The sequence below is a fragment of the Prunus dulcis genome, chromosome 1 (assembly GCF_902201215.1).
Source record: "Prunus dulcis chromosome 1, ALMONDv2, whole genome shotgun sequence".
NCBI classification, from domain to species: domain Eukaryota; kingdom Viridiplantae; phylum Streptophyta; class Magnoliopsida; order Rosales; family Rosaceae; genus Prunus; species Prunus dulcis.
The window spans coordinates 11,148,029-11,174,239 of record NC_047650.1 but is presented as its reverse complement, the minus strand read 5'-3'; the positions used below and the strand labels follow the sequence as shown (position 1 = coordinate 11,174,239).

Here is a 26,211-nt window from a genome sequence, read left to right as displayed (position 1 = left end):
TAAAAAAAGAGGATTGCAAACTGAAAATATTTCTTGTAGGTTGAATTGGATGATTCAATCACGTTAATGTTGTTTCCATCTTGATAATATGGAGAAAAAGAATACTAAAACTTACAAGAACTATATAAAAACTACATAAATAAAAAGGCAGATGCAAAATGTCGATTACATGCGCTAATCATTCTTCATCTTGTACTTAAATTAGTTGTGAAGGGCTCCACTTTATACAAGTTGTAACATGAGATCACAAAGAAAATACACTATGTGACACTAAATGATGTAACAAAATTTGTAAGGAAATGGAAATGACACAGGTTTGCCAACTTGCCACAATGAGGAGGATTTGCCTGTCATGAAGATTGTAACTCTGCAGCCACTGGTGAATACTCTTTCTTGCTCCCTATCTACGCAGCATGACCTTAGGCCACTCGTACCATATTAATACAAAAAATTCCGTTTGTTGCATGACGTGATACCGAGAAATATATCGGAAAAGAAACCATTTCTTAGGGGTGTCAACTTGCTTGCAGAACGGCAACCCCCAACTGGCATTCTTTGCAACTACAGTCTCTTCACAAAAGCTTTACAAAATACCTTTAGTTAGCTTAATTCACAGAAGCTCAGTCTCTTCTTGGTCTCCATCAGCATCGTCAACCTCATTTTCTTCATCTTCTTCAGGTGCATCGGGATCCACCCCCTAGAGAAATAACAACTTTTAAAATTGACCTTGCTGAATTGCATCACCATTATTGAATATTTTGGAATTAAGAATTTTAATACAATAATTGGATTTGTGGATTTAAAATGATGTATTTAGTTTAATTTGTTTGCACCAAATGTTGAAAGTACATTAATAAAACAGAATGTTGATACTTTTGTCAATTGTAACAGATTGGAAAGAAAAAAAAAATTGTACTCTTCTTCTATACAAAACAAGATAATTTATTTTTAAAAAAGAAAAAACCTTTTTAGTTGAGTGATTTAAAGGGTGAATTTGAAATGAAATTATTTTCTTGAGTATTTGAATCCACTATACCACAAATACTGAAACTTGTGGATTTTTCAACCCAAAAAAAAAAAGATTACTTCTAAAATTTCATTAAACAATTTACACTAAACATTCAATCATCCATTTTAAGCAGTATAAACAGGACAAACCTTCATCTGCTTCTCTAAGCGCTCTAAACCTTTTTTGGCAGCTTCATTCTGTCGGTTTATCCTGCAATGCATGTCAGGAAATAAAATTTTGAGCACATTTTAGTCATTTTATGATCATACCAGGGCAGCATATTCCAACGTCATTCAGGGTGTATTAAAGCACTCTAAAGTGAATGACCATATTTTACAGCAGGCATATGATCAAAAGTCTCTTGTTTCAAGAAAACTAACTTATAATCCCATGTCATCCATACTTGGCTTTTAAATTCTGTTATGACCTTAATTATATTCAGGCCGTTCACCTAAAAATGCTATTTATGGAGCAACTGAATTTCCACAGCATACCCAAACATACCCTAGCAAAAGCTCCATGAGAATGTAGATTTTAATTCCTAACACTAACAGTGAAAAAGTGATTCAGGACATAAAATATAACTGTTAACCTCAATGCATCTTCATAATGTGACAATGCCTCTTGGAGCATATTTGTTGCGGCAAATACTTGAGCTAGTTTAACATGCAGAGAGTCATCAGCCCAGTCCTTAAGATATCGTTCTAGCAGAGACACAGCATCCCCGTTGCGGCCTTCAATAACATGTAGCTCAGCCAGAGCTAATGCAGCTCCAAGGTAACCAGGTTCCAGCCTAAGGGCCGACTCATAGAACTTTTTTGCCTATTTCAAGATTAGTTGAGTTCATAAGGAGGAAAACTTGATTTCTGAACTCATGCTGAAATGATCTAATTACAGGCTTACCTTCTCCCTACCACTAGAATTACTTGCATGTACATCCCCTACTAATTTTAGAGCCTTCGCAGATTGAGGCATAGCCTTCATAGCTTCCCTGGAAGCATATAAAGCCTCTTTGATTTTAGAGAGAGCTAAATAGGAATGAACCAAACCTGAAATCATAATTGAGTTACTGATCATTAGCTTCTGCAATTACTTCACATATTTCTCTCTTTACAAAATGCTTGGATGAAACAAAAATAAGTCAATGACAGACATAAGATGCGTGTCGTGCAAGTGAGTATTTTCCTTTACAAGTCCCACCTTGATATGAACGAATATCAGGTCTCAACTCTTGAGCTGCCCTGAAGGCAACTACAGCAGCTTCTGCTCGCTTCATTGATAATAATAGGTTACCCTGAAAGGTTGAAAGAATTTTTTTATATCATTTGAGAATAGGGCAAGAAGAAAGATACTGAGATATTTATAAACACAGATGCTCCAGGCTATCAAATATAAGATCATATCAATACCTTCATTATATAACCCGTTATGTGTCTCTCATCAATTCGTATACTCTGATGCAAATAAATAAGGAACTTATGAGATGAATAATTTTAAAAAACACCAAGCTTACACTATTTTAATTAACAGACCTTCTCAGCATAGGACAAAGAGCCTCTCTCATCTTTCCTTTCCCAAAGTACAGATAAGGCCACAAAAACTTCTGGCCTTGTAGAATCAGTTATCAGCAAATCATGCACTAATTTGTTTAGCTTTGAAAAATCAGACTTTGTTTTTAGAAGCATTGCATACTCATCCATATATGTTACAACATATGGATCAATAGATCGAGCCTGCAAACAACATAAACTTGAAAGTATGAGTTCATATTTACATGACATGCATTCATAGGGTATGTGCAACCGTGCTTGCGTGTGTGGGTGTGTGTTGGTGTGTGTGTGTGTGTGTGTGAGTGAGAGAGAGAGAGAGAGGTCTATGAACACTTGAATTACCATAATAACTCAAAAATGAATTACCTTTTCAAAATTCATTATAGCCTCATCATTTTTCCCAATAATAGCTTCAACCTTCACATGTAATTATATACACAAAAACAGAAATTAAAATGCTATCTCGTTAGAAACAACATATTATAATTACAAATTTAACCCAAGCAATTAGAATAAAAAGTACCCTCTGCAATGATTCAATGAAATTTGTTGTATTCTTCATAAGGCCAAAAGTCAGTATTTCAGAAATAATTTAAAAAAATGATGTAACTACATTTCCGAAAGTAAGTTATGCCCACAGGTAATTTGCATAAAGGATAAAACTATAATTATCAGGGTTGAGCATTTTGGTGGGTGGTAATAGTGCCCACTCATTTTTGTTTTTTGTCAAATTATACCTAATTGAGAGTAGCTGCAAAGGATTGAGAACTTAAAAGAAGCAAACACACAACCCAGAAAATCTCGTTAAAAAACCCTAGAAATTCGTGGTCCATATAAATGAGAGATTGTTGTCAGAAGCCTACTCCTCCCATCAAGATAACTTCATTTAGAAATCAGTGCATGCATATATTTTCTGCTTATCAAGCAAAACCAGTAGACAACAAAAACCATTCTTAGCATAGAAAAAAACCTAAATATATCACATACAATCAGTTCTAACCTTTGCAACTTCAAGCAACAGGTGTAAATTATTAGGGAAACGTTGTAAAAGATCTGTAAAGAGTTCCAGACCACCTGCAACACCAAAAATAAATAAATATAAACTGTAAAAAGTTGTGGACATTAATCATCAGTTATTACTCAAACAAATAATACAAATAGAAGTTCCCCTAAATACTCCACGAAACTATATCTAGGAATGGGAAAGGATATGAAAACTTTCTACTTCCATATAGGAACATCGTACAACACGATATCAACAGTAATAATCCCCAGTTTTATCCATGCAAAATCCCCAACATTACAGAAGAAAATATTCCTTTTACCTTTGTAATCATTCGAAGCAATGCAACACTGGGCCTCAACATAGCGCTGCACAAAGAAAAACAAATGTAAAAACAATTTTGTTGGAGTAACAGGGTTTCCTCCTCCAACAAAATTTTGTCATGAATCAGTGCTATGATAACCATGCCTAAAGAAAGCTCCTTCCAGTATATGTGATGTAGAACAGCCCGTAGGTTTAGAGTAAACAGCCAGTAAGTTTAGAGTAAACACTTGAGCAATAGAACAGAGAAGAAATAAGGGATCGAGGAGAAGAATTAGAGATCGAAGAGACGAAGGGAAAGGGAAGGAATCAGAGAGTTTAAAGTAAGGAAATTTATCATTAATCAAGTCTGCCTTAAAAGATTACCAACAACTCTATTTATAGAGGTAAAACCCTTTTTAATCTAGGAAAAGGAAAAGTAAACTTTAAGAAATAGGAAAGCAAATTAACTAATAAGAGATCCTTTTAACAAGAAGGAATCTTTAAGAATTAGGAAAACAAATTAAACTAATAAGAGATAGGAAAACTAATCCAAGTAGAATTAGGAAAACTAATAATATGCATTCTGCATCAATATGTCCATCCAAACAAACTTAAAAAATTTGTCAGGAAGAGTGGGGCAGTTCATGTGGATATGAATCCATCTAAACATGCTTAGCATAAAAGAGGAAAAATTGTCCAACGTGTTAGCTAATAATAAATGACCGCTGCTTCCTCATTTGTTACTTACATGTAGCCAGCGACTTGAGTCAAAGTGATCAAATGGAGCCCTCCCGCTTCTATTTGGAGTCTGAAATTGAAAGCCAAGAAACGGAATTGAAAAAAAAATTGGCATTGGACATTCTTAAAAGATTTCCTATTTTATTATAAAAGTCAATCATATTTTGTAATCAAAATTGAGTCTTGAGCTCCAACATTCAACTTATCCAAATTACATTTAGTGGAGCTCTATACATGTAATCAGAGAACTATGGATTGATAAGTTATATGCTGCAAACACTGCAACTTTTTTTTTTTCCTTTTTCTACAGATAGCATAAGACAAATACAGCTTCACCATGACAAGCTTTACAGGACATCCAAGACATAAAGAACTTAACACAACACCCGACATGCTAAAATGATTTGATCAGCTAAATTTAAATGGCATCATGCTTCACGAAAAAACCTGAGGAATCAAGGAAATAATGTCTTTGGCAGAAACTCCAAGTTCTGCTAAAGCTACAATAGCCTCAATGACATAAGGGCAATGCCTGTCAAAAGCACCAAAAATGAAGCAGTGTGAATATAAAAGATAATATATTAATTCTATACAGATAGCTAGCAAACCAAAAAAGCATTAACACAATTGTACACATAGATGAACAAGGATGCAACAGGAAAGCTAGACTTCACATGATAACAATAATCTCTGTGAGAGTATACTCCAGCCATACTTAAGTGAGCAGGGGAAGGAAATCCAAGATTTTTACATTCAATAGTAATATCTTGTTCATTAACTTTTAAAAAGTAATTTCCAGTGATATCCTTCTTTAATTACGTAGGACGCTCTCAGAAAAAGTCAAGCATATTGGAGGGGATTTAAAGGGTGCGCAAGCCATAGATATTCACCAAAACAGAACACCTATAAATCATGCAATGGGGGCAGAGAGAGAGAGAGAGAGAGAGAGAGAGAGAGAGAGAGAGAGAGAGAGAGAGGGTACAGTGAATTCTGAATCTTTGACCTCGACCATCACCCTGTAATTACTTCAATTACAGTATCCAAGTCTTAAAAATAATAATGCTCAGGAAGAATCTAATACTGCCTACTCCAGATAAACATAGAACTCAGTAATTCTTGTGATTCAGAGTATTAGTGTAGCATAGAGATCACACGGAAAGCATGTTCGGAAGCTAGTATTTCTAGAATTTTATGCCAAGATCATATGAGCTTTAAAAGATAAAAGTAAAAGAGAATCTCAAGATATCTACATTTCTTAAAATACAAACTGAGTTGAAAGATGACATGCACAATTTGATTGACAAACCTTAGACATTCTTTGAAACAAGAAACAGCAGCACGGTTCTGTCTAGAGTACCGATAAAGCTTTCCCATCAACAGATTCATCTGCAAGTTTCTCACTTTGCTTGGAATGTTGTCCATCTGCAAAGTTTTAAAAGTGCATTAGACCCCAAAGTGAATGTGCTAAAAGTGCCTTATGAAATATAAGTACATATAGATATAGATAAACCATCGGTAGAACTTATCCTTGCAAAACCGGCTTACAAGGAAAGAGCCATGTGTTTATGTATGACATATTCCAAAAGGTACCCCATCAATGTGGGACTATGCTAACAGGTTATATATTTAGGAGAAATAAATAGAAAACAGATAAAACAAAAGACAAGGAAGCAATCCCTGATTAAAACCAACAAAATTTACATTGGAACTATCAAGATTCTCGTACTCAGACCTGAATAGTTTACACAGATTATAGTAGGATTTTCCTTGCCCATAAACATTAGTGCATGTGTGTCTGTACCTCAGAAAGGGCTGGTCCATTCTCACCAAGCGAAAAATGACAGGATGCAATTTTGAACTTCACCTGTCATGTAAGAAGGGAACTTTGTATAAATAGCGCCAAACAGAAAAGAAACACCATTATCCTCTGAAAAAGCTCAACATAGAAAATAACTATTTGGCGAATGAAATCAGCCTACCTCATTCTCATTAATTCCTGAAATGTTAAAAAAATTTGGAGAAGAGGACCTGTTTGATGACAATGAACTTCTGGTAGATGTTGCATTTGTTTTGGAAATCATCTTGCAAAATTGCAATGCTTGCTTGTACGTATGCTGTCAGCGAAAAAGAAAAATGAATTATAAAATCTTTCAAAATTTATAATGTAACAGCATAATTAGCTAAAGAAACAAATCCCAAGTTGGTTGCACACGGTTCTTACTATGAGTATAACTACCAAATGGACTTTTCCACCTAATGGCTTTAGCTCACTTACTTTACAGTTAGTCATCAGTAGAATCAGTACTTGCAAAAAAGGACCACTTTTTTTTTTTTTGGTTCTATAAAAAGGGTCTTTTGCTTTGTGCAAGTTCACTAATTTGTATATTACAATATAAAATTAGTGAAAAATGTGTGTTTATCTTACAATTGCTCTGCGATACTCCCTCTCGCGAAACAATGAATCTCCAAGAAGCACCTGTACGAAAAAAAATTAGAGAAATTTAACGAGAGAGAGAGAGAGAGAGAGAGAGAGAGAGAGAGAGAGAGGAGGCCATGGATGGGAGTTGAAGATTCTGACCAAGCTTTCAGCTTTAAGGTGTGGGTTTACTTCGGCATTAGCAGCTGGTGAAGAAACAAGAAAACAACCCTACCCAATTCCCAAACACAAACAACATTTCAATCACAAAGAAAATTTAAGGAAAAAAAAAGAAGAAGAAAATTTGAAATAGGAGGGGGGAGAAGAACGATTACGAGCATCTGAGCTGAGTTGTAGAGACCATGCTCCATTAGAGTAGCGATTTGATCCTTTGGGACGTCCATTTCTGCGAGTGACTGAGTGAAAGCTTTGCTTCTGTCACTGAATTTTTTTGAACCGATTGGCGTCAGTGTTAGGAAGTTGACCCAAAACCCGCTCTCCGTCTCCTCTGTCAGTTGGGTGTACAAGTGAAGGGCGTGTTTGGTGATCGAAATAGATTTGTAATAATTCTTCACTTCTCCGAAATTTAAATCAATGTATTGTCAAAACGGCAATGATAATTATGTCGTTTCCTAGCAATTAGGCCAACAGTTGGCAACTTAGTGTGAAATTACCCTAAAGTCCCGTTTGGTTCACATAATGGATTTGATAGGAAATCACTTTCCATGTAATTTTCTAATATATGGGAAATGGAAGATTCCTTTTTCACGCTTGGTAATGTTGGGAAAGTAACCGGAAGATATCACTTTATTTCTTTTCTCATGTTTGTTTTGAATAGGAATGGAAAACAAAGTTTGTATAATTTTTCAATTATACCCATATTAAATCAAATAAAAAAATATATTTAATGATATATTATAATTCTAAATTGTTAATATGAACAAAATGGTCATGAAAAATATGTATTTAATGTTGACTCGTTTTTTCAAACTTTCTCATGATGAGGGAAAACAAAACTTAAATTGGGAGGGTTTTACTTTCCCCCCTACTTTCCCATGATAATGGGGCCTACACTCAAACACAACTTTCTTTTTCTTTTTATATAAGCGATATTCTATTTTAATTTAATATAAACTAAAGAGATGGAGATTCGAACTCGAGTGTAGAATGAAGAGTATATTCACTCTAACTAACTTGACCAACTTTGCTAAACTCAAATACGACTTGTTAACTTATCTTCTTAATAATATATAAAAGTCAACCTCATCCGCACATCTAATTTGTCATGTTTTGACTAATTAGCTTTTGGTATACTGATAGTTGAAATTCTACATTCTCATTCATCAAAAGTAAAACAAATGGGTTTAAAATCTTATTGTGTTGTATTTCACTTGTTTTTCTCTTATTTTTGTCAAACAAATATGAAATAAAAAGGAAGAAGATGATATCAATTATAGCATAAATAAGTTTTGGGCACGTACACAAAAAATGTATATAAAAGCATAAAGCACAAATAAAATGATTTTTTTCTGAAAGAAAAGGAAAAAATAAGATGTCTTTTTTTTTTTTTGAAATACAAGTAATAATCTAATTTAGGAAATGAGGATTCGAACCTGGGTGCAAGGAAGCAAGTTCATTATCTTGGCTAATTTACGTAAACCCAAATTCAGCTCTAAGAGCTGTTCCAGCGATTAGGCCTGGCGGGGAGCCCAAAAACCGTTTCCAGCGGGCCTGTCTAGATGGGGTAGGTTGTGGGTCCCACGAGACTGGGCTGGCCAGAAGGCAAGGCCAGCTCGGGCTCCAGCCCGAGTTTTTGATGACGTCATCTTTAATGCTAGGCTGGTGTCAATTATCGAGTTCAAATTTTTTTTACCGTTGGCCCTTGCCTAAGTTTCCGTCAATGGCTAGCAGCCACGTGGAGTCCTCTGGGCACTCCGATCACTTTTTGTCCTCTAATCCAACGGCAGCCAATTTTTTTTTGCAATAAAATTATGAAAAAAATTTGAATTTTTTTATAAAAAATACCCAAAAATTAATGAATTTTTTTTCTATAAATACCAACCAATACTCTTCACTTTTAACATCAAATCCTCGTACATTTTCTTTTCCTTTAACTATCATTCACTTTCTACTCAATATTTTATTCACTTTCAAGTTTTATTTTTCTTTATTATCTTATGGCTTCTTCTATAGAAACCAGAAGGGCATGGAGCATCATGGAAGATGTTTTGTTGTGTGAGTGTTGGATCCAAATTAGTCATTGTCCCATCACGGGCAATGAGATGAAATTCTATCATATGTGGAGAAAAATTCATACCGAATTTTGTGAAAGATCGGGTTCGACCCTTACGGAAATGACATTTTCTAATAGGTGGAAAATTCTTAATATAGAGTTGGGGAAATTGAGAGATGTCTTGGCAAAAGCGAGGAACAACCATAGAACCGGGGAAAATCTTAGCAATGAGGTATAATATTTGTAATTTTCGTTTTATTAATTTTAATGTCCTTTGTTTTTTTGTTTAAATGTTTCTTGCATTTCCAATATATATATTTTAAATAGATTATGCAAACACAAATGTGGTTTGGTTCTATTGGGCAAGGCAAGAAAACTTTCAACCTTGACCAATGTTGGGATGTGGTGAAGAATTGTTCAACATTCCGAATTATTCCAATGGGTCCGACCGTTGTGTTGAACGAGACGCCACTCCATGATTTACCGGCATCGAATTCGCCTTTGGATTCATCGATAAGTGAAGACTCACCCATCCAAAAGCAACCGAGGCCTATTGGAATATGCAAAAGAAAGGGAGTATCTACGCAAAGAAATGGAGTATGTACGCAAAGAAAACATTGAAAAGAAGGATCGGGAAAAAAATGGTCATACATATGTCCCCTGAAAACAAAACAATTTTGGAAGCTAGAACAAAGGGATGTTATAAGAAGAAGACTTTTCCATGACGATGGACCTACCAACACGGATTGGTTAAATGATCAAAACCATCAAGTTAGTTTGCTTCCCTTTTATTTCATTTTATTTTAATGTTTTGTTTTAAAAATTAGTTGTATTTCATGTATTTTATTTAATTAGTAGTAATTCTTAATTACTTGTATTGGTTTTCTTTGAGTGAATAAAGAAGCATTCAATAAAATACCTTTTTATTCAAAACATTCCATACATAAAAAATCCCACAACGAAAGCATAACTAAAAAACAAACCATAACCAAAGCATTAATAAATAATAAAAAAACACAACCAAAGCATAACTAAAAATAAAACATAACCTAAGCATAATAAATTAAAAAAACATCTTCACTTCACTTCATTCACCGTCATTGCCTTTCACCATCCATAAATGCTCCTTCAAGTCAACTTGATGTCGTTCATGAATATAAGACGATTGCATCTTCGTATATCGATCAATTATACGGGTCATGAAACAACCGTCCCTAACCAACGGTTCATGCTCTAATCGTTCTCCATTTGGGCCCACGGGTTTTTCATAAATTCTTGTCAATGTCGTGTTCATGGGATCTGGTTCGTACACGTCTACAACATCGTAATCATACTCATCCTCCACAATCATGTTATGGAGGATGATGCATGTCATCATTATGCTCCTCAGCACCTCCTCATCAAATATACACGTTGCACCCCTAATAATAGCCCACCGGGCTTAGAGAATACCAAAGCATATCTCTACATCTTTTCTGTAATCCTCTTGATAGGTAGTAAATAATTTTTCCTTTTCGGATCGGGGATGCAAAATTGATTTCACAAATGTGGTCCACCTCAGGTATATGTCGTCTGCTAGTTAATACCAATTCTGGTAGATGGTATTGTTGATTTCATAGGTGATATTCGGGGCTTCACCTCTCAAAACATCTTTGAACACCGAGGATTGACCCAACACGTTTAAGTCGTTTTGAGCTCCGACAACTCCGAAGAAGGCGTGCCAAACCCATGTATCGAATCCATCATCGACTTCAAGGATGATACTTTTTTGTCCTTTCCTATTTCCATAATCTCCTTGCCAAGCAGTTGGACAATTCTTCCATTGCCAGTGCATGCAATCGATGCTACCAATCGTTCCTGGAAATCCTCGAGCTTCGAATTTTTGTAGAAGTCGTTAGATGTCCTTAAGCGTAAGTCTACGCAGGTAGTCCCTGGTGTACAAAGTTTCGACTGCATCACAAAATCTTACCAAGCTCTCCAAAGTAGTGGACTTCCCCATCCGGGCAATCTCATCCACCTGATCAGCAGATAAACCATACGCCAGCATTCATATAATAGTTGTGAGCTTTTGCTGGGGAAGAAGTCTCAAAACCCCAGCAGCATCACACTTTTGAACAAAGTATTCATCATAATTGCAAAAATCATGCATGACTTTATTGAACAAATGGGGTTGCATTCTATATCGCCTTCGAAAATCAACATCAAAGTACAAAGAAGTTGGGATAAAATTATCTTCTAGAATATTCTTACCCCTAGAATACCTATGTCTGTCCACATTCGGGCTACGACCGAGTTGTGAACCATGGCGGCGGCCTTGGTTTTCTTCATCAAGCAGAGCCACAGCTATGACAACTTGTTGATCTAGTTCTCTCTGCGCCATGTTGCCTTCAGCTCGTCTACGTCTTCTTTCTTTAGTTTCTTGCTCTTGTCTCTCCAAGCATCTGTTCATGTCTGACATTGAGAATAGAGTATGAATTCTAAAATTTGAGAAATGAAAATATAGAGAAGATTTGGTGTGAGACGTATGAGCTAAGCCTCTGGTTTTATAAAAAAATTTAGGGAGATAGAGATGACACGCGGCGCGATTTTAGAGGGTGAAAATCTTATTTGAAATTTGAAACATAAGATCTTATTCGAAAATTTTATCCGATTATGATATATGAATTTTATAATAAATATTGACATGTATGAACACAAAAATCTTATCCAAAAATATTATCTAAATTAATTGTTTAGGTTAAAATAAATTTTTTTTTAAAAATGAAAAAATAAATAGTGTTTGCCATTTGCCATGGCAACGGGAGAAAATAAACATTGCTTTTTTGCAAGGGCAACTATTATTCACGTGAATAGTAGTTACCATAGGCCCTCTTGCCATGACAAAGGGCAAATGAGAGGAGTTGCTGCTTTAGCCCACATCAGATGGACTTTGACCCCAAATCCAGCTCAGATCCACATCTAATTCCTCGGCCCAAATGGTTGTAAAAACGCGCGTATTTCGGCCTTGAATCTCTCTCTCTCTGTCTCTCTCTCAATGGAAGCGTCTCCAAGAAAACCATCGAAGAGAAGCAGGAGCCGCGAGAAGCTGGTGGGGAGGGTAATATGGCCGGCAATCCGAGGGCAAAATTGTCCAATATGCTTGGGAGCCCTGGAACCTCGCAGCGCAGCGGTGCTCACGTCTTGTAACCACGCCTACTGCGTCCGATGCATTCGAAAATGGAGCGGGTTGAGACGAAAATGCCCTCTCTGCAACGACGACTTCGATTCTTGGTTCTCCCATGTCAGCCTATCTTCTCGAAGCTTCCACAGAGAGATTTTGCCACCTCTGGATAGCACTTCTAGTTCTAGAAGCTTCAGACTTCAACAAGAAGAGCATCCTTCAAGGTCTGATTTTCTAGATGTTTAGTTTTTGGTCCCCCGCTTTTGTTGAAATTGCGATTTTGAGCTCAAATTTTGCTCTTTTATAAATAATTAGGCATGTGAGAAATAGTGAACGTAGGCGATCAAGGCCTTTGCCATGGCGGCGATCGTTTGGACGGCCAGGATCAGTCACTCCTGATGTGATTGCCGAAAGGAAGCTTCAATGGCGTGTCAGGTAACTTTTCACCCTGATTTTATTGTTGTTTGCTAATTTGGGCAATTGGAATTTTTAGTTTTTAGTTTTTTTTATTTTATAAAAGCAGTGTATATCAAAGACGCTTGCAAGCTGTTCCTTCAGCTCCAAGAAGTCGTCTTCAAGTGGTTAGTGCATGCCATTACTCTCTCTTTGTTTGATTTAATATCCCAGTTCACTGATTAGTGAAGAAATGGTGGATTGAATTGTATTTTGCGTTTGAAATTTCAGAGTGTACCAATAAATGACGGTGTTAAAGAGAGAATTTTGCAAAGAATAGAACCATGGATTCGTAGGGAGCTGCAGGCTCTTCTCGGAGACCGAGATCCATCTATTATTGTTCATGTGGCCACCTCACTCTTCATTGCAAGCCTTGAAAACGAGGGTCATGTCCCTTCAGGACAGTGTGATGTTCGAGATGACTTCCTTGCACGGTTGCGCCCTTTTCTGCTTGATCGAACTGATATGTTTTGGCACGAGCTAAGGTAGTTTAATGACCTCAGAATGCTTATTCCTTTAATGCATTTGGGTTTGATGCTTATCCTACTTTAATTTACGGCTGTTTACTGTCATCTTTCGCTGGTTCCTCGCATCATCTAATATTTGTCAGTTAAGCTGAATTTGTAATTTTATGTTGCTTTTGTTTACTTGTGAATAAAGTGAAGTTTACTCAGTTGCCTAAATGGAAAATGTATGTTGCCTTTATTCACTTTGTGGTTAGAAAAGTAGTTGCCCATCATATTTGATTAAAAGAGAGGAAAGAACCCGGGTTACGTGTGAAGAGTTTTTGATTAAAAGAGTAAGCAACCTTAGGTGTGGAATCATTGTAAATGTTTATCACCAATTAATCAGGTAAGATGCGACATGCCTTAGTAGCACTGTAGTCTATGCTTCAACTCAAATTTTATTTCTCTAAAAATAGATGGTTCTGTAGAGGTGAAGAAAGCAAGTAATCTATATTTTCCATTTGTTGCTTTGCTTGTAAATGTTTTCTAACTGGAAACAATTGCCCTGCAGATGTTTTGCCAAGAGTTCATTTAACATGGAAACCTATGATGCAGTGGTTGAGTATAAAAGGCTCCGTCAAATGTAGAGAAGAAACTTCAGACTAATTTGTGACTTGCCTATACGTAGGAAGATATGGTGGTCCCCTCAACGAGGAAGTTAGAGCGGCCAACTGCTTGCTTAAGTCATGTGATGCATTTGCCGGGTCATTAGAGAAGGTAACGAGTAAAGCTTAATGAGGGCTTTAATTTTTAACGGCAGCAAAATTTGAAGTTGCCTTTATGCCAAAAGCTAGTGGAAGGATTCAAGAAGCAGGGCCTGATTTCTTATTAACTCACAATCTCATGATAGCTGGAGTTGCTTGGTGGGTCATTATTGGTACAATGATTAGTGCTGCTTGCGCAAGACCAACGAGGAGATTACTCAAGGAGGTATTTGAGTTACATTACTTGGTCCTCAAATGCGTTAGAAGATTAGCGAGATGCTGTTTCTGCATATGGGCAAACTTGAAAAGGACCAGTTACAGGATTGGCATGTTTTGGGATATTCCACCCATTTCTTAGTTGTGAAAAAAGTGGGTCAATTACCACAGTTAAATTGTTGGGGGAAGAGAGAGAGAGAGAGAGAGAGAGAGAGAGAGCACTGCAATCAACAATCAGCTATATTATTATTTTACATTTCACATTGACTTACACAGTACTACAAGGATAGCTACAATTCGATGCAATTCATCTCGTTAACACAATTAAAAAACCGAAAACTAAACACCAAAAGAAAACAAAACCCTCTAAATTTGTTAGTAAAGAGACAAACTTTCAAGTCATCAAGTGTATTTACGATTCTTCTTCGGGTTCCTCCTCTTCTTGAAGAAGATTTTCTCTATTGTCATGCGCCCAGAAACCACGCACATCTATGAGCATGCTAGCTACAGTGCCACCTTGTTTGCAAGCTAGTAAATCAGCCAATGTTATCCGTAGTGGATCAGCTGGCTTAACCATGTCCCAGATTTCGTCCCTTACGTCCTCAATACACAATTCATAGTTTCCACCCTCGATCCATTTCTGATGTACATCCCTGTTTCATAAGTCCAAAAAATAAGATCTTTCAGCTGACACAACATGCTAAGGGATCAGTGCTAACTCATATCTGGAATTGCATACTATTTAATGCATTGAATGAACTACTTGGGTGCCAGGATGAACTACTATAAAACATATATTTTTTGCTTCGCCCCTCTCCAAGGACAAATCTCTGATTTTGCCACTTGATTGAATGGCACTAAAGATCTTACAGGTTGTTAAGTATTCATGTCTCTGATAATCTGAGACTTGCAGATATTGCTAAGTACTGCAAGCAGGAAAATACTACAGAGATTTTCTGTAGGAAGATTGTATCAGGTAACATCCTAACTTTTGGATGCTCCTCTTCTTTACTTCCATATTTGGCTCTGCTTGATTGCTCAGAACATGATGAAAAGCTATCCTCACATTTTGCAACGGCAGCCAAGCAAATCACAGAATAAAATCTAACATAAGTCCTACGAATGACAAAATAAAATTTTCTTTTCTTTGGGTTTCTTTTAAGTGGCCCCACAAACAAGTTAAAAGCAGAAGACAAAACTTACCTGAAAAGAGAGTGTATATCAGCTGTTGTAAGGTAACCCCTCCCGTTAAGATCAAGACATCGAAACAAATATGTTAACCCTTCTGGAGTGTCTTTGTTTTCTAATGCCAGAACAAAGTCCAGATAACTATCAAAGTCCATCTCCCTTGAACTTGCTCCCCCAACTTTTCCTCGTCGAACATGCTCATCAAACACTATTGAGGGCATATCAAATGCAAAGCATGAATAAACAGAACTAAAAAAGTAAATACAGGATGCATTATAACATTTAGACCGCTATTGATTTATACATTATGCTATAGCTTTACGGTACCATGAGGAAATGTGTGACCTGAAGTAAGGTAAATCAGGTTGGGGCATCCTCAAATATAGATTCCATATTATTCCTTAGCATTTTTGGGTAAATGAATATGCACGTTGTACAAATAATGGATGTTTAAGTTTTTATGCATACCTCTTTCAATGATAATTTCAGTCAATGCCCCATCCGCATATTCTCGAAGCTCCTGCTTGCTCAATGTTCCATTGTTATCTTTATCAAGCAAAATGAAGATGTCTACAGAAAGCACAGGATTGCAATCAGCTATAGGAATTAGAGTTTTTTTATATAAAGTTTTCAGTTATAACCATCACATTTCAAGCTCGAGAGTGCCAGACATATATTGAGCATGGGACTTTAGCATTGGCAAACTCATGACTTGTAACGACTTGGATGAAGATATCTAGAACACAAATAACGACTTGGAGACTCAAGACCATGAAGAATAAATCAAAATAATATAATGCTTGTGTTACACTTGAATAGCAACACAAAGAGCTCACATACAGAAGCTAATCAATTAGACAACAGCAAATGAGGAACGAAAATGGAACCCAGAGACATGAAAACTACGCACCACATACGCGCTTGGCAGATGCCATAGAGAACCAGTTTTCAGCTTGCTCAGTGTCAGTGACTTCTTCCTCACTTTCCTATGATTGAATCAAAGTACAGAGCACATAGTAAGCAGAAGAGCAGAATTTATTGCAGTATATATACCTAATAAAGATGGTACAATTTGTAACATAGAATGTTTTGACAGATTCTTTCACAACCTACCTGGTGCAGTTCCATTAGTTCCTGGAGACAATTACTTAATAACACCTTTTTTATGCACGCTTTTCCTGTCCACAAAAACAAGGTGTAAATTTTTCTTAACTAAAGGAATAATTATCAAATGCAGTATCGCTGATTAATGTCAAACCTCGTCTATGAGGGTCGCAGAAGAAAAAGAACTTCTGTGCAGCTATGCGGCAATACATTTGAACAAAGCTTGCAGGCATGTCCCGTAATTGCGCCAGATTAGGTATAAGACCTCGTATATAGGCCTCCATTTCCTGAAGAAAAACAAGGTCAATACAGTTATAGCCATAGATGGAGAAAAATAACACATTTTTTCTCCGTTAAACATCATACTGAAAGATAACGTAGCCACAGAAAAAGGCTCAATATTCTAATATAACCCTTAGATGATCAAACTTTGCAATAAGTTCATACTTGAGGTTGAAGGAAACCATCAGAATCCTCATCAAGCTCGCTCATGTCAATTCTAGCTTGGGTAAGTGAAACCTGGAAGGTAAAAAATAGTAAGCAGCATTCCAGAGTTTTGTAATTCAGACTACAAGAAAAAGCCAGGTGAATTAATGATCAATTAGACCCACCGTTCTCATCACATAAAGGTAAAAGGGCAGAATGGCAATTCTTCCTTGTTCGTCTTTCTCAAACTTCATGAAATTGGAAGGGCTGAAAAAGCGACGGCATTTGGGCCCTATCTGCTCTGTACATACAGAGGCAATGTGGCAAAAGTCTTCATAATTCATCTACAAAATGATAAATATGGGGACTTATTAGAATCAGTCAGATACCTAACAACTCAATTAAGAAGTTATTATGATTCAAAAGCCATAAACTGAAGCGCAGATGATAACATAATGGAAGTAGATGAGATGCCATAATACTACAATGTTAAACTTCTTTAAAGATTTTGATAAAACATTAATAACCATTTGTTTGAAACCCATATGAGATATTTACAACATATGAAAAAATCGAAAACAAGTTTAAGATGGAAAACCAGACCTTTTCTGCACCAGTTGCATCATCAATCACACAATTTTCCCTTAAGCAAACCCACATAGCATCTAGATCATCAGCATTTAGCAAAAGATCTGATTGCTTCTGCAGAAACAACGGGGTAAATGCCACCAATAAAGCATAATGTTAGATACTTAGCCAATGTCATAAAACAACAATAAGGACGAAAATCCAGATGATTACCTTTAAAAACCGATATTTTGCCAGCCTCTGGACCCTGTGACTAATAGATCCATCTTCAGGTTTCTGAAAAAAGGGAAAAAGCTTTGAAAGTCATAAAGGACCTAGGAAAGAGCACATAACAAGAACGAAACCAAAATGAAATAATTTTATTTTCTTTTTGAATTTTCTATGACATAAAAGTAATGCCTTCACACTCAAATTCCCAGGCATGAACAGAATCATTGAAATACAACAAAAATCCTACTACATGCCTTCTTATAGAAACTTGGTATTGTGCCAGCTTCAGCACTTTTTTGTTGCTTCTCTTTGAAAATATCAAGCAAGATTCTCTTTGTTTCAAGCTCTACACAAGAAAAAGACAAAATACATAAACACTTAGTTAAATCGTAAGCAGAAAATAAGGTATCAAGATGGATATGTGTGGATTACATATGTCTTGGCTTCATAAGTGCGTGCCTGAAATTACAAAATCCGTTTCTAATCCGAGCTTGCAGACACACACACACACACAGAGATAAACTCATAAAAGCATATAACAGGGGCCAAATATCTACTAAAAACTTGGGAAGGGACTCAAATGGTCTATCAACATGTGCCTCACACTTCACATTAAAAGACCAGAGAGAAAGAAAACCAACCTGAACTCTTGAAATTGGCTAACACACAAATGAACCATTGGCTCAGTCTAGTGTATACCAAAATTCAACCATTAGCACAAATGAGCAATTGTGATAGCTTGACATCAGCCCCCACACTCATAAAAATTGAAGCTTGAAGGCTTTTTTCCTACTTATTTGTGTTGTTTTAATTATCTTATCTTACAAGTGTGATCACACTCGATTTATCAGTTCTAATCAAGGTTCCTAATTACTATGAAAACAGCTCAATAATGGTTCATTATCTCTAGAACGAAGGAAAAATTGAGAACAGTTAAATGCTCCAAAAAACAGAACCCAAATGCGTGAGACATGGTTCTATATCTATATCTATCCACACATATACACATACATACATGGAGCTCGGCATACCCAGAAAAACGATATTTGACAAAAAAGAAAGAACGAAAATTGGAATGAAAAGCATGGAAATGAGAGAGAGAAAAGTGTGAGGGAGAATACCCATGAGAGCTTCGGATCCGAGTCCGGTACCGGATCCGATGAAGCGGCGGAGGTTCCGAACCCACAACATGGACGAAGCAGGCGGGATCTTCCTCTGCGCTGCCTCATGGCCTTCGCCATCACTGGACCCACTGTACATTGCTGAACTCGGGCCAACTCAGAGTTCGCGTACGATTAGACTCGCTGAACAAAGCCCTAGCTAGGAGGAGCCAGGGACATATATAATTTGCAGAGTGAAAAAGATCTTAGCTTGAACCCGGATCTACCGAGGAAAGTGGCAACATCAGAGAAAAGCCTTTGTTTAATCTTTCTGTTTTTTCTTTCTTTTTTTTTTTCTTTTTTTTTTTTTGTGGGTAAACTGATTTTGTTTAATATATAAATTTATTATGAAAACAAGTATTATCTATCTTTTAAATAGAATTTTAGTGTTCATTCCTAAATTTGTATCAAAAGAAAATAGATGGTGATGTGAAATTTTCATTTCAGTTGCTAATATTTGGAGAGAAACTGCACTCTCAAATTTTTTTTCAGTACAAGTGATATGGGAGGGGATTATTCACATACATACAATTATGATGTTAGGGAAATCGAACCTGAGATCTCTAATTTGCAAGTCAATGTTCTTTTTTATTGGGTTTGACCCGTTAACCTCAACTTGTATTCTTTTGTTTGTAGCAAAAAAGAAAAAATAACTTTTATTCTTGAGTGTTGCTAAACGAACCCTAAAATTAACTGAGTACACCCTACTATCAAACTATTTATTGAATTACTAATTTACCCTGATATAAAATGACCAAAAATTATATATTGAATTATGAAACAAATAAAATTTTAATAAGTGCACTTTACTCACTATATTCAACCCTTATCAAACGTAGAAAAGTCTTCGTATTGCTTGGTGCTCACGAATAACGCAGCGAGTATTAGTTTAGTTTAGGATTGGTATTACGAAATTAAAAATTTTGATGAAACCCAAAATCTGAAAAGATTGCACAAATTCATATAAAAATAGAAACCTGGTTTAGGATTAGTATTAAAGTGTTGTACCATGGCTATTTTTGGTAGTTAAATAGGGTGTACTTACTTAATTTTATATTTTGATAAAAATATTAGGGTTAACTTAGATTATAGGGTGTACTCAGTTAATTTTAAGGTTCGTTTAGCAGCACTCTTATTCTTTTGTTTTTTAATACAATCCTTCAAATCTAGTGTTCAAATCAAATCTAACTTAACTCAATAATTTGTAAATTTATCTGCTAAATGATGATTCATGTGTCTATCAAGCTTCGAACTCTCTGTATATAACTCGTGAGATTTTGCACCAATAATAGAGATTCTGCTATCCTTCTATTCTTCTTAGGGGTGTTGGTTCCATTTCCACTTATTTTTCAAAATAACAAAAAGTTTCCCATAAAATTATTCCATGGAGCATTGAATCCATGACCTTTATTGTTTAATGGAATGACCAGATAGTTTTTCTCTGTACTTTTGTTTTATGGCATCAGTTTATGGGTATTTTTTGGGTAGTATTTTCATGTTAGATGATGTGAGAGTTTTAGTATAAATTTTGCACAAAGTCTTCAAAATCTTATAGCCGACCCTCATAAACAATGAATCTCAGTTGAATTACTATAGAAAATCTGGCAAAATGCATTGGACACACATACTTTTGATATTCTTTTTGTGGTTTTATCACAAATGGTTCATGACCTTTTTAAAAGTCCTCGTTTTAGTCCTTAAACTCTCAAATCAATCAATGTGATCTTTCACCTTTTGGTCTACAAATCAATTTGGTCTCTGTTGTTGCATTCTGACAAAACATTCATTGAATTTTGTCTCATATCATCACATGACCAACTTTAAAAGAGCACTTTCATCCAAATACAGTTTGTTTTAGTCATAATACTCACATTTGTGCTTCAGAATGTCATCTTTTCTGCATTTAAGGATTTACATTTGGGTTCCATCAAGGAGAACAAATAGCCTTCTTGAGCTAAATATGTGAGATTTACTTCTTGTTATGGGTAGATATGTTGGGCTTTGACGAAAATACTGCTTTAAAGTTTATTACATGACGAATTTTAACGAATATTTTGACGAAATGCAATGAGAGAGACCGATCTAATGTGTTGAGCAAAACATTAAGAACCAAATTGATTGATTTGAAAGTTGAAGAACTCAAATGAAATTTTTTGAAAAGTTCAAGAACCATTCGTGATAAAAACCCTTTCTCTATTTATTTAACTTTTTTTTTTTTGGGTAGACGATTGCTATGTATATCATGAAGTATATGTATCCGACAATTTCTTTCGTGAAACGAAATGAGAAAGCCATTAGTTTTGTATTCTCTCCAAAAAGTCTACATCGAGACCGCGGTTCACATTGTGATTGTGGAATCACAAACGTTTGTGGGTCCTATATTATTCCGAGGGACACACCTCAAGCATCAAACTTTTTTCAGACCAGAGATAGATTCAAATCTTGATCAAGAAAAAATTAAAAGAGAGATTCAAATCAGAAACCAAGGATGCAAGTTCAAATCACAAACTAAAGACATAGGTCCAAATCATACTAAAAAGTGATTGCTGCTTGTAATTTCACAAGGGAGAAAAAAGAAAAGTTCATTCGAGTAACGTAACAGTTGGTTCTTGCATCCTGCTGACTTGAAAAGTTCTAAATTTTTCAAAGATGTAAAAAACAAGCATTTGAGACAAGACAACATCATGTATATTTTATTCTTAAATAATTTATTGAAATTTTCTTTTGATGAATGATACGAAATAACGTAACATGGCAGAGTGTCTTTAAACGAAAATTACTCAAAGAAAGTATATATTGATTTAAGAGAAAGAAAAAAGAGAAGACTTTTTATGTGCATTAGATTCTTTGCTCACCATGTGCTGCATCAGCAGTCAGTTATCAGTGGTCATGAATCAAGTGCAATAGACTGCAACGTTTTATTCCCTCTACAAATTAAAATGGTCCCCTACACACAGCAATTCTCGATTTTGTTCCAAGCGTGCATATGATCTGGCTGAATGGTACAATTGGGACGATCCATCCTTGACCCAATTAGCTTGCAGCACAGAGATTCAAAAACCATTTTAAACAAAGAGGGTAAGTGTAATCATTTCATTGTCTAATTATAATTATTCAGGTTCATATCAGTTAGCAAGAAATCTAGTCATTCCTCTTTACTTGTAAATCACATTTTGGCTCATGTACAGAAATAACTGGAAAAGAGCAACAAAACGAAACAAAAACTGCTCTACGCATGGACGCATGTGTCAAATTATGATTTATTTGTAAAAAAGAATAGCTCATTGCTAATTTGTTGGTGAGAAGCAAGTATAAGCATGAAGTTAATTGTTTTTTTAACTAGGGTTTTGCAGAAAGAAATATCAAATATCTCCCACATGTCTCTCAGAGTCCGAGACAATATCAGATCCAAAACCACAGCCAATTTGAGATTTGAGAAAATCCAGCCTTCCCTACAAGGCCTTAGTCTGTGTGATATGGACCTCTTAAAAACACAGCTACGTTGTATATAGACCTGCACAACATGACAACCCTCTTTCCAATCCCTCTTCTCCTTTTCCCGCCAAACCAACAACACAACAAATTTCAGGAAAACAAACAAAATGAATTAAATAACATGAGAGAGACTTACAGCTCAATAGGCATCCCCACCAATATTTTGTACAGCTAAACCAAATGCTGAAAATATAAATATATACAGTAACAGGGAAAGTGAGAGAAAATTTCCAAGTGCCCATTTTTCCAAAATAGAGAATATATTCATTCTTAGAACAATAAAACCAAGGGCATGTAGCCATGGAAACTGAGCACCCTGCTGAAACTTGCTGTGCTATTATGTGTTGTTGGATCAGCTGTCAATGACCCCATGTGAGGAAGAGACCCCCTATTTATACAAAAATAGAAATTGCCTCCCTCTCTTTCCAGATCATATGACAGAAAAAGGCAAAAAGAAAGATGGAGTGAATTTAGGGAAAAGAGTTGATAGAGTGAGTGATAACTACCTTTTTCTTTTGATCCCCTCCTCAATAATTATGTCTTCCAGTGCCCAACGAATAAAAGTCATTCTCACATCTGTCCACATCTACATAGTAAAAACCATAGTATTTTACAGTTGGTAACAACAACAACAAGAAGAAGAGGCCAATGAAGACATTGATTTTTTGAATTTTTTTATTTTTGACGGATTGATTTTTTGAAATTTTAAGTGGAGAGAAGCCATTTAAAGATGCTCAATGATCTCTTTGTACATCCACTGATATCTGCATAAAGCGTGCTTAGGTTGTCACCTCTTTCACTTGACAAAAGTGTCTGCTGTGCATAATATAATAATATTATTATTTTTGTTTATTTTCTGATCTGCCTAAGATAACAGTTACAGTGTCTGAACATGAAGGTTTCTGTTGTAATCAGCACTGCCAAATATAAACCAACATGGAGTGTAACATCAGTAAGAGAAAAGGGTAATAATTTCTGCTTTATGTTTTTCCCACTTGCTTCAAAAATCACCCCCTTACCTCATCAAATTAAATAGAGAAAGGGGGTGGGGATGGGGAGGGTTTGAAAGGACAAGGTGTTCTTCAGTGATGGGGCTTCTCCAATGTCATTTTTGATGAGATGCTGAATACTTAACAGCAGCAAAGTGGGGTACAGTGAAAAGCATATGAGTTGTCTTTCTGATCTTTAGTTTAGATTTTAGCAGCATTAATGCTTACAGAAGTTCTCGTTTCCTAAGTAGATACTTGAGATCAGCCAGTTAACATTTCTGAGCACTTGTCTGCACCAAAACCCCACTAGAAAGTGCTCAAATGCCAGTTCAAAACAAGAGGCAATATATCTCAACCAAGAGTACCTCTTGATCTTCAATTTCCATTTACTGGTGGCAAAGGCTACTAGTCTTGGAGCCTCTTTAAGTTGTGTTGCCACAGATATGAATAGTTGATTCCAACTTTGCTAAAATGCTTCTTCAACTGACCAGTCTCTTGGTTCTCATGCATCACAGGTTCAATGTTTAAGTTTGTTGCTGGAGAAGCAAAGGCTGTAACCACATGTCAAAGCCATCTGCTGCTATAGTTGGAGGTGCTGCTGGGGCACTTGCCTTGGTGGCAATAGTCATCGGAGTCGTGTGGTTCTACAAGATACATTGCAAGAATCTTTCAAACAAGAATTCAGAGACAGGTTCCTCAGATCCATCTGCAATAGGTAAAGATTAGTTCTTTTTCATGCTGATGAACTTGGAGAGTTTTAATTACACGAGCTGCTATTTAATGCCACATTGGCTATAAATGCCTGTAGTGTTGTTAATCACTCACCTTCCTCCCCAACATTGTCAGTGGAATGGAGTAGGGGTGGACCCAGTTCCGGGGTACGGCAGGGAGCAAGGCTCTTCACATTGGAGGAGCTAGACCAAGCTACCAAGCATTTTGATGAAAGCAGCCTCCTGGGATATGGAAGCTTTGGCCTGGTTTATAAAGGCTTGCTCCGTGATGGGACGGTTGTGGCTATCAAAAGGCGTCCTGGTGCTCCTAGACAAGAATTTGTCTCAGAGGTATAGCTAAGTGGGACACATAGCTCGTAGTTAACTGATTGAAAAAACAAAAATGTTCAGCATTTGTATGCATTACATATTGTAGCTCTTACATGTACAGTTACCTAATGAACCGTTTTTGCTATGCCTAAAATGAAGATGGGGTTAAGGATCATAACCAAAGAACTTTTTATGAGCTTAATCATATAAAAGTTCTTGAGGAAGTAACAAATTATGTGGCAACAGGTAACGTATTTGTCGGAGATTCATCATCGAAATTTAGTTACAATACTGGGTTACTGCCAGGAAAGTGGATTTCAAGTATTGGTATTTGAATATATACCAAACGGCAGCGTGTGCAATCACCTATATGGTAATGGTATACCTCCTTTTACTGGCAGTATATAATACTGGTTTTATATGCATGTTACATATGCTATTCATTTGGTGGCAGATACTAGACTAGAGTCATCAACTAAACTTGAGTTTAAGCAAAGGCTATCCATAGCTGTAGGGGCTGCAAAAGGTAGATCCAAGAGAAACTTGATAACAAGTGAGAAATTAAGGATCATATTGAAAGATTAAATTTGTGTCTCTAACTTTGCAGGGTTGTGCCACTTGCATGGCCTAAAACCTCCCATGGTACACAAAAACTTCAAAACAGCCAATGTCTTGGTTGATGAGGACTTCATTGCCCACGTTGCAGATGCAGGGATTGCAAAACTACTTGAAAAGATTGAAGAAGCAGGTCCTTCTCGCACGTCTAGTGTCAATATTTTCCAAGATCCAGAGTAATTCAATGTCTTCTGCATGAACTCTGTTTTAAATGTGTTATGGTAAAACATAAGATTTCATAATATTCAGCTATTAATACATGCATGTATACCAATGAATTATAGGGTTGGAGCATCTGGGGTTGCCTCTGAAATGAGTGATGTGCACAGCTTCGGGGTTTTTCTTTTGGAGCTTCTAACTGGACAGGAGGCTTTGGACATTGGATTCTTGGGATCAAATGAAAGCTTGTTTCAATGGGTATGACCAAAATATTCTTTTCTCTTTCAATGCCTTGCTAAAAGATGCATTGTGGATATTAATTACTAGGTAGTCTAAGGAGAACTTTAAGTAAAAGTCATCAATAAAAAGAAGTACTTGTGCCCCATTTACCGACTACATTACTGATCACATCTCTTGTACGAGTAGGGGCTAACACAAGACTCACCGGTGTGATCGAATCTCCCTTTGGTCATATAATTTTCCGCTAGTTAGAGGCTATCAATTCTTCGTCTTCTCTATCGATTTTTCTGACTGTGTGAAGGTGGAATCACGGCTGAGTTCAAATACTCTGGTGGACAGGCGGCTAGCAGGAAGCTTCACTGGAGAGGGAATGAGGGACTTGATCAGGCTGACACTGCAATGCATGAGTTTTCCAGGAAGAAGAAGGCCCAAGATGGAGATGGTTGTGGTTGAGCTTGAGAGAATTAAAGAGAAAGAAATGGCAATGACAACAGTGATGGGGGAGGGTACTGATACATTTGCTCTCGGGAGTGTACTATTCACTTGAACATGAGCTTGGGCAAAGCTCAAGCTCTAACCACACCAACAAAAACATCATCTTATAGCTTGGCTAGAACTATTTGTAATGCAAGACCTAAACTGCTGTAAATTTGAGTTCCATTTTATATTCAAAATAAATGCATGAAGCTCTAGGATTCAATTCAAA

General features: G+C 36.3%; 4 protein-coding genes and 1 non-coding gene across 10 annotated transcripts; 2 read left to right on the top strand and 3 right to left on the bottom strand.

Moving 5' to 3' along the window:
- Window positions 1-121: 121 nt before the first annotated feature.
- Window positions 122-7,558, bottom strand: LOC117614498 (anaphase-promoting complex subunit 7). Its single transcript, XM_034343329.1, has 18 exons — window positions 7,355-7,558; window positions 7,182-7,250; window positions 7,029-7,079; window positions 6,583-6,717; window positions 6,405-6,467; window positions 5,910-6,025; window positions 5,051-5,135; window positions 4,614-4,673; window positions 3,885-3,930; window positions 3,560-3,633; window positions 2,926-2,976; window positions 2,542-2,742; window positions 2,419-2,463; window positions 2,210-2,303; window positions 1,913-2,058; window positions 1,602-1,831; window positions 1,159-1,219; window positions 122-697 (listed from the first exon to the last, which is right to left on the bottom strand). The coding sequence occupies exons 1-18, from the start codon at window positions 7,421-7,423 to the stop codon at window positions 611-613; spliced, it is 1,683 nt and encodes a 560-aa protein (XP_034199220.1). The 5' UTR covers window positions 7,424-7,558; the 3' UTR covers window positions 122-610.
- A 4,682-nt stretch (window positions 7,559-12,240) lies between these two features.
- On the top strand, window positions 12,241-14,554 carry LOC117630563 (E3 ubiquitin-protein ligase Topors). 2 transcript variants are annotated; one of them, XM_034363270.1, is made up of 5 exons: window positions 12,241-12,636; window positions 12,728-12,847; window positions 12,933-12,993; window positions 13,097-13,350; window positions 13,883-14,554. In XM_034363270.1, exons 1-5 carry the CDS (start codon window positions 12,287-12,289, stop codon window positions 13,956-13,958), a joined length of 861 nt encoding a protein of 286 aa, XP_034219161.1. In that variant the 5' UTR covers window positions 12,241-12,286; the 3' UTR covers window positions 13,959-14,554. The 2 variants fall into 2 exon arrangements, with proteins under 2 accessions (XP_034219161.1, XP_034219167.1); XM_034363276.1 differs by having other exon boundaries at window positions 12,243-12,636; window positions 12,936-12,993; window positions 13,883-14,552.
- On the bottom strand, window positions 14,514-19,246 carry LOC117630553 (probable serine/threonine-protein phosphatase 2A regulatory subunit B'' subunit TON2). The gene is made up of 12 exons (XM_034363261.1): window positions 18,929-19,246; window positions 18,062-18,153; window positions 17,811-17,873; window positions 17,613-17,711; window positions 17,195-17,353; window positions 17,031-17,102; window positions 16,738-16,870; window positions 16,593-16,657; window positions 16,390-16,465; window positions 15,948-16,049; window positions 15,495-15,687; window positions 14,514-14,944 (listed from the first exon to the last, which is right to left on the bottom strand). The coding sequence occupies exons 1-12, from the start codon at window positions 19,065-19,067 to the stop codon at window positions 14,704-14,706; spliced, it is 1,434 nt and encodes a 477-aa protein (XP_034219152.1). The 5' UTR covers window positions 19,068-19,246; the 3' UTR covers window positions 14,514-14,703.
- On the bottom strand, window positions 15,176-15,295 carry LOC117616908. Its single transcript, XR_004584251.1, has one exon. It is a non-coding gene; the product is annotated as a small nucleolar RNA snoR104 (small nucleolar RNA).
- A 4,101-nt stretch (window positions 19,247-23,347) lies between the features above and the next one.
- On the top strand, window positions 23,348-26,211 carry LOC117613793 (probable serine/threonine-protein kinase PBL21). Of its 5 annotated transcripts, none has more exons than XM_034342362.1 (8): window positions 23,348-23,427; window positions 23,967-24,166; window positions 24,298-24,512; window positions 24,738-24,864; window positions 24,946-25,017; window positions 25,099-25,282; window positions 25,391-25,523; window positions 25,807-26,211. In XM_034342362.1, the coding sequence occupies exons 2-8, from the start codon at window positions 24,013-24,015 to the stop codon at window positions 26,050-26,052; spliced, it is 1,131 nt and encodes a 376-aa protein (XP_034198253.1). In that variant the 5' UTR covers window positions 23,348-23,427; window positions 23,967-24,012; the 3' UTR covers window positions 26,053-26,211. The 5 variants fall into 5 exon arrangements, with proteins under 5 accessions (XP_034198253.1, XP_034198256.1, XP_034198257.1 ...); XM_034342365.1 differs by lacking the exon at window positions 23,348-23,427 and adding an exon at window positions 23,508-23,792 and having other exon boundaries at window positions 25,692-25,922; XM_034342366.1 differs by lacking the exon at window positions 23,348-23,427 and adding an exon at window positions 23,510-23,792.

Bases quoted from the DNA above. Each gene is read 5' to 3' on its own strand.
- LOC117630563 (XM_034363270.1), top strand. From the start codon at position 12,287: ATGGAAGCGTCTCCAAGAAAACCATCGAAGAGAAGCAGGAGCCGCGAG. The intron at 12,637-12,727 runs GTCTGATTTTCT...ATAAATAATTAG, and splicing joins CAAGAAGAGCATCCTTCAAG to GCATGTGAGAAATAGTGAAC. The intron at 12,994-13,096 runs GTTAGTGCATGC...TTGAAATTTCAG, and splicing joins CAAGAAGTCGTCTTCAAGTG to AGTGTACCAATAAATGACGG.
- LOC117630553 (XM_034363261.1), bottom strand. From the start codon at position 19,067: ATGTACAGTGGGTCCAGTGATGGCGAAGGCCATGAGGCAGCGCAGAGG. The intron at 18,154-18,928 runs GTATTCTCCCTC...TTTCTTGTGTAG, and splicing joins CGGATCCGAAGCTCTCATGG to AGCTTGAAACAAAGAGAATC. The intron at 16,871-17,030 runs GTATGAACTTAT...GTTTTTCTTCAG, and splicing joins ATGGTTTCCTTCAACCTCAA to GAAATGGAGGCCTATATACG.
- LOC117613793 (XM_034342362.1), top strand. From the start codon at position 24,013: ATGTCAAAGCCATCTGCTGCTATAGTTGGAGGTGCTGCTGGGGCACTT. The intron at 24,167-24,297 runs GTAAAGATTAGT...CAACATTGTCAG, and splicing joins CTCAGATCCATCTGCAATAG to TGGAATGGAGTAGGGGTGGA. The intron at 25,018-25,098 runs GTAGATCCAAGA...CTAACTTTGCAG, and splicing joins AGCTGTAGGGGCTGCAAAAG to GGTTGTGCCACTTGCATGGC.
- LOC117614498 (XM_034343329.1), bottom strand. From the start codon at position 7,423: ATGGACGTCCCAAAGGATCAAATCGCTACTCTAATGGAGCATGGTCTC. The intron at 3,931-4,613 runs GTAAGTAACAAA...TTCTTTGTGCAG, and splicing joins ACTCAAGTCGCTGGCTACAT to CGCTATGTTGAGGCCCAGTG. The intron at 2,059-2,209 runs GTGGGACTTGTA...TTATGATTTCAG, and splicing joins TGATATTCGTTCATATCAAG to GTTTGGTTCATTCCTATTTA.